This window comes from Lagopus leucura, unplaced genomic scaffold, assembly GCF_019238085.1.
Source record: "Lagopus leucura isolate 7727_CA_CO unplaced genomic scaffold, USGS_WTPT01 Super-Scaffold_100008, whole genome shotgun sequence".
Taxonomy (NCBI): Eukaryota; Metazoa; Chordata; class Aves; order Galliformes; family Phasianidae; genus Lagopus; species Lagopus leucura.
In genome coordinates this window covers 23,014,720-23,020,867 of record NW_024962265.1, presented here as the reverse complement: position 1 = coordinate 23,020,867, position 6,148 = coordinate 23,014,720, and the positions used below count along the sequence as shown (strand labels likewise).

Here is a 6,148-nt window from a genome sequence, read left to right as displayed (position 1 = left end):
TCGCCTTGCCACCCTGTCTTTTCCAAACAGCACATGGCCACCCATGACAGCATTCCAGTCATGTGAGTTGTCCCCCCAAAGTCTCTGTGAACATGATGAGATCATTGCTCTGTGACCACGCAGAGATCTCTAGTTCTTCCTCTTATTTCCCATGCCATGTGCATTGGTATACAGGCACTTAAGGGAAGCAGAGGGTGCCAGGCTATTAGCAATTAGCAGACTTTACACAGTGATGCTTCAAGTACTCCAGGAGAAAAAGGACACAAATGCATACTGGCCATTTACCTGAACTCAGGGCAGGCTGAAGGCACCAAGAAGCAGGGATGAAGTGGGCAGAGGAGAGCAGTATCAAGTCGCAGAAGCAAGGAATGAGGTGGAAAGCAAAGTCAAGGTTAACAGAACAAAGAACAAAGACATACTGAACATGAAAGTTTATTAAATACCAAGTTGGAATGTAATACCTGGAATTAAATACAGTGTCTTAGGGTCACAAAATTGTATTCACGTAAAAAGGAGCAGAGAGTTGCAGCAACATTCACTACATCTCCTCACTGCTCAACTCAAGTTGTTGAATTAGTGGGTAAAAATTTTTTTTCCAGTTTCTGTTTGCTTCAGTACAACATTCTCACATCTCTGGAATGTTGACTCTATTTGTTGTGTACTATTTTAGCAAATTTTGTAGACAAGGAATGACTACTGCAGATCTTCAGTAACATGTAATTGTTAACAAAACGGCTTGTCTTACAGACACAAAGTCCCACAGCATTACTCTTCACCTGAGTTGCAGCAATTTTATCACCAGCTGTTAGCAGCAATAAAAACCTGTCCCACCACACAAATAGTGTTAAGTACCAATTGGACCGAAGGTTGAAATGTTAATTTTCCATCTTCTCAGTATGAACTGCTTCAGGTTCATCCCATGTTGATCTAGCAACTGTGAATGTCTTAGGTTGAATCAAATTCTAATGCAAAACCCAACATGGATACTAAACCAAAAAGATCACATTAAAGCTTTCTTGGCACTGCTACACACTCACAGTATTTTTAAGCCCAAGGTGCATATAAGTGAAACAATGTAAAGTGCATCCTTCTCCAGCTTAAACATTGGTAAAACTTTCACTTAATCAGCAGAAATATTCACAGCACCAGGACTGAAGCAGCTGGCAGAACAAACAAATAACAAATAATAACAAATAAGCCAAACAAATAACCTCCTATGCATTAAAATAACACTGGAAACACACAGACAGTGAAAGGGTTCAACAGAACAAGGGGAATGCTTTAAAATGCTTTAAAACAAGGGGAATGCTTTTAAAACACAGAGCACAAGTGGAGCAAAATAATGCATCAAAAACATTCTGACAGTTCTGTCAAGTTCAAGAATCAATGTTACTCAATCTGATAGTAAGAAAAAATAGATATGGCTCTTACTCTGAGTGCAAAATAAACTAACTACATCTCAGTGACCAACAGGTAAGTGCAGAGTGCTTGACACCTATTTAATACATTTTTAACTTATTGCAGTTTGAATATAAAGATGTTTCCACATCCAGGCTGCAGGATGGGAAATCAAAGACATCCTATGTAAACAAAATGATTTCCAGTACTTTTCCCTTTGCATTTTTGTTTAGATCAGATAATTTTTGTTTAAAACATCACGGTACTCCTGTATTGCTCTGCTAAGGGGATCCTGGTCAATATTGAGATTTTTTGAAGATCCATCAGTAGACATCATTGGAGAAGCTCTAGCAGATCCAATTTCAAGTTCAGCATTGGCTAGAAAGAAAAGAAACAAGATTCATGATGTTACTTTTACAGTAGATTGAGTCAAATAAGTCACTGTAAAAACATTACTGGTAACTGAACAAGCTACACTCTAGAGAAAGATTTAAAAAACTTCCAAGGACAACAAAAATAAAAAAGGACAGGAGGCATAAAGAAAGAAGCATTTTTTCCAAATTCAATTATCAGTCAACACTAGAGAAAGAAATTCCAGAGGTCTTAGAATCACAGAATGGTTTGGGCTAGAAGGGACCTTTAAAATCATGTAGTTCCGACCCCCCTGCTATAGGCAGGGACTCCTTCCTCTAGGCCAGGTTGCTCAAAGCCCCATCCAGCCTGACCCTGAACGCCTGCAGGGTGGGGGTATGGTATCTCTGGTACCTCTCCAGGCAACCTGTTCCAGTGTCTCTATGCACAGCAGCAGGGACTCTGGCAGAATGATAATTATGAAACAGGTGAATTCCTCTCTGAATGTATGCAAGGAATGCATGCAGAAAGAAATATGGTGACTGAAGTCTATAACAATCTTATTTCAGGGCTCTTTTTCATTTGGCGTTTGTGCCTGAGGATGAAAGGTGACTTCAATTTAAACCAAGTGTATCTGTATGGGGGAGATGGTTTGTTCTCTATGCTTTTTCTCAAAAGTAACTGCAGAACATTCTGAACAGTATTTTGGTAAGCAGGAAGTTTTCCATTAAAACTCTGAATTGGAGAGTTAAAAAACAAACAAACAAACACTGTGCTTCAAACAGGATGTTGACAACTTTTGAAAATAATTGCATGAAATTTACAGTCATCATCTTCCTTAAAAACACTGATATGAGAGTAGCACATTACCTTGTTCAAGTTCTTTAGTGATTTTTTCATCCAGTTCCTTCCGTACCTAGAATTACACATAACACAGAATTGAGATTTCAACTTTAACATCCACACATTATGTGTGGTGAAACCTAAAATGCCATCCCAAATAGGGACATCTTGGTTTGGAGTTTGAGTTTTCACAACGACAATCTCTTGGTCAGTGAGGCTGTAGCATTCTCATTGCTGAGCAACATTAACTTTAGCACAAAACAATCTATAATTCACCAGCTGAACCATAAAAAATACAGCAAGAAAGCACAGTGGTTTTATAAAAATGTATACATGGTTAATGTCTATCTTTAAATACGTATAAAAATATAAAAACACATTATTCCTTTGCTAACTGTCTTGTTAGCTTGCTTACAAAGCAAGTGCTGTGCATTTTATTATGTAACAGAAACCAGCTTGGATCACTAGAAAGGAGCATTTACCCTTTGCTCCCCCAGGAGCTGTTTATTTACTGTCATTTATTCTGAATGCAAAGTCTTCATAAGGAGAAATCAGGCCTTTTAAAGGCCACAGTCCAAAGACTGTATGCTACTGTTTACTTTGATGATATGTGACTCCTGCATTATTTTCCATCAGGTTTGTTATACACAGAAGTAATTGTCAAAACAGACAGCATACAGCTTCCAGACTTAGGTGAGTAGCAAATACAACCAAGTGCTTGGAACATGTGGCTGATGTGGAGGGGTTGAGAGCACCAGGACTGTTCAGCCTGGAAGAGAAGGCTCACGGTTTCACCTGCAGGTGTAATTATCTGATTGTGGGATGGACTATAAGGAATACAAGGTAGATTCTTCTCAGTGGTGCCAAGTAAAAGAACTAGAGTAATAGACAGAAGTCAAAAGAGTGGAAATTCATAAGACTGCTACAAAACAGGAGTGAAGACAGGAAATAAAATCAGAAAAAGAACAGAAACTGGGAGATGGAATGGGAAGAAAGTGTTCCTTTTCTTATGCTACCAGTAGGAAAACTGGTTTCATAAATCCATGCACTCACACAGGTTGCAACTAGCAGAGTTCACCATTATCTTCTGTGCCTACTTGTCAGAGCAGCATTGTTTATAATCAGCACAGCTTGCTTCTTCTAACAGTTGCATGGATGAAATAATTGATACCAGCAATCTAAATGATGGCAGTGTGAAGTATTTTCAGCTTCTTGTCCTTGTAGCTCTTTCAAAGCTTTTGTGCAAATCAAAGCCAAAATCTACACAAGCTTCCTCCTCCCAGGAGATGCATATACTCTACTTCAGATAACCTCCCTTACTTTGAAAAACACCAAATGTGCACCGAGAGCTTTAAATAAAAACACAAGAGCAAGATGACTACGTGACTGCACCTTAAGCTCCTTAACTCCCTGTCATTATGAGCTTTACTGTCAGGAGTACTTGTAATCTTTTCCATCCAAGAAGGCAGCACTTAGCTTGAATTTGATGGCAATACAGAGGTGGTTGCTTTGTTGCTTTTTTTCTTTCTTTTTTTTCCTCCTCTCAACAGAAGGGAACAGATTACTGGAAAAATGTGAGGTCTAACTGAAGCAAAGAAAAGGCTCAGAGTCAGATAAACTCTTGTCTTTTTAAGCAGTCTGGTGAACAGGCAAAGTGCTAAGCAGCACAACTGGTGAAGTACTTTAGAGCTACTGCAGAGGATGCGATCACATATAAATTGCTGCAAAACATTAGAAAGCTGTGAAGGCTTCCTGAAGAGTAGGTTGTTCTCTTCTCAGATAATAATACATAGCAGGAAGCACAAAGAGAAATGTTTCCTAGGCACAGCATGCATCCCACAGCAGACTGTATAGGAAGAAGCAAAGAAATCATACTCATATCATCCTAGTTTTGAACCATGTCTTTGTTAGTATTTACGTACTAAAAGAAATTAAAAATGAAGATCAGTAAGGAAAGAAAAAGTTGCTTGACAAGAGATGTCTGACAGGCAGGGCAAAGATGTCAAAGTTATCCATCTAAAGTATGTCATACACTTATACACATACTATACATTGAAGTTTAATAAATAGCTTAGCTGGGAACTTCTAATGCCACAGCACTGCTTATTAAATTCTCTCTTGTTGAAAAAAACAAAACACACAAAAACCTTGTACATGTACATAGGTATGTATATATATATATATAGTACATATATATATATAGTTAAATAGTTCACTGTTTAGATGCCAGTATTATTGGTGTCTGAGCACTCTTGGAATTCTGTACAGTCTTGATGACCATATTTTACAATGCTTACCTTATCCATGTAGGCTTCAACATTGTTTCTTGACGATAACGCATTCCCAGCTGTGCCTACAAAGCTTCCTCCTAGGTTGAGACTTCTGTTCAGTGCCAGATTGTTGCCAAGATGCCCCAGTTCAGTTGAATACAGAACTGGACTTGCAGGCAGACCTCCTGCGACAATGCTGCTTGTAATTAAAGATTTGTTTCTGTGGCGCTCCTGAAAGAGCTTAGCATTAGCTTCTGCTAGTCTCTCATTGGCTCTGAAACATTTAAAAACATGCAAAGAATTATTTTTGATAGTATTGTTGCAGAGTCACTTCTTCCAGGTCTTTGGCTACTATTCAGCTTTTGCAAATAGAAGGCATTAAGAGTCCAAAACGAGAGGGGCCCAAAGGCCACCTGTTAAAATGCTATTAACTTCAAACACATGCTAGCGTCATGACTGGTGGTGTGACTGCTAGAACACTGAAGTGAAATGATGATGGTTCCAAAAATAAAGGGGAAAGGTTTTAGAGGGCTCTTTCATAAAGATGTCATCTTAGGTTTACGTCCATAATGCTGACAAGACACAGAAGAGAGAGTTTAGGAGGAAACAGTACAGGGTTTTTCATGCAAGCTAATGCTACTTTACATCTTGTAACCACTCCAAAAAAGCATGGACTTACCTTTCCAGCTTATTTCCTAGGCTTCTTCTAATTTTCACTTCTTCTAGATACTTTTCTTTGTATTTTTCCACTTCTGCCTGTGTGGATTCTTTTTGAAAAATACTGTCGTGTTGAGTATTTTTTATTCTGTCCAACTCACATTCAAGATCTTTAATTCTGTGCTTTAGTTGGTTTCTCAGTGAGGCATGATGATTGTCTCTGATTTGTTCTAACCTGTCCTGGGAGGCTGCCTGTGTCTGAAGCAGATAACACAATTTCAACCATTGCAAAGAAAAGGTGAACTGCCTCTCCCCAAGACAGTTGCATATAACCAATTTTAAGGGCCCAGCTGAGACAACTGGACCTCCTCACTACCATCAGTAATCAAGGCAGAACCTTGGAACCAACACATTAAATAACTGTTTTCATCCAGACAGAGATCTGCTCTTAGCAACATTACTCATCACAGCAGCTACTAAAAGAATGCTCACAAAAAGGGCACACAAAAAGGATTCAACAAAGAAATTATGAGAATGCCATCCCCATTCTTTCTGCCCCATCAGCGACTTCTTCTCTGAGCATTTTATCCTGTACAATGATAAAACACAACCTGTATGTATGGCAAAAC

The 6,148-nt window shown here is 38.7% G+C and overlaps 1 protein-coding gene across 1 annotated transcript in view; it reads right to left on the bottom strand.

Annotated features, from left to right (window-relative positions):
* Nucleotides 1-416: 416 nt before the first annotated feature.
* Nucleotides 417-6,148, bottom strand: part of LOC122180832 (ankyrin repeat domain-containing protein 26-like) — a 43,111-nt gene continuing 37,379 nt past the window's right edge. The window contains exons 34-37 of the mRNA XM_042872745.1: nt 5,542-5,777; nt 4,890-5,136; nt 2,620-2,665; nt 417-1,776 (exon numbers count right to left, since the gene is read on the bottom strand). Of these exons, the coding sequence (XP_042728679.1) occupies nt 1,628-1,776; nt 2,620-2,665; nt 4,890-5,136; nt 5,542-5,777 (678 nt within the window). The 3' untranslated portion in view covers nt 417-1,627. The remainder of the gene's footprint in view (nt 1,777-2,619; nt 2,666-4,889; nt 5,137-5,541; nt 5,778-6,148) is intronic.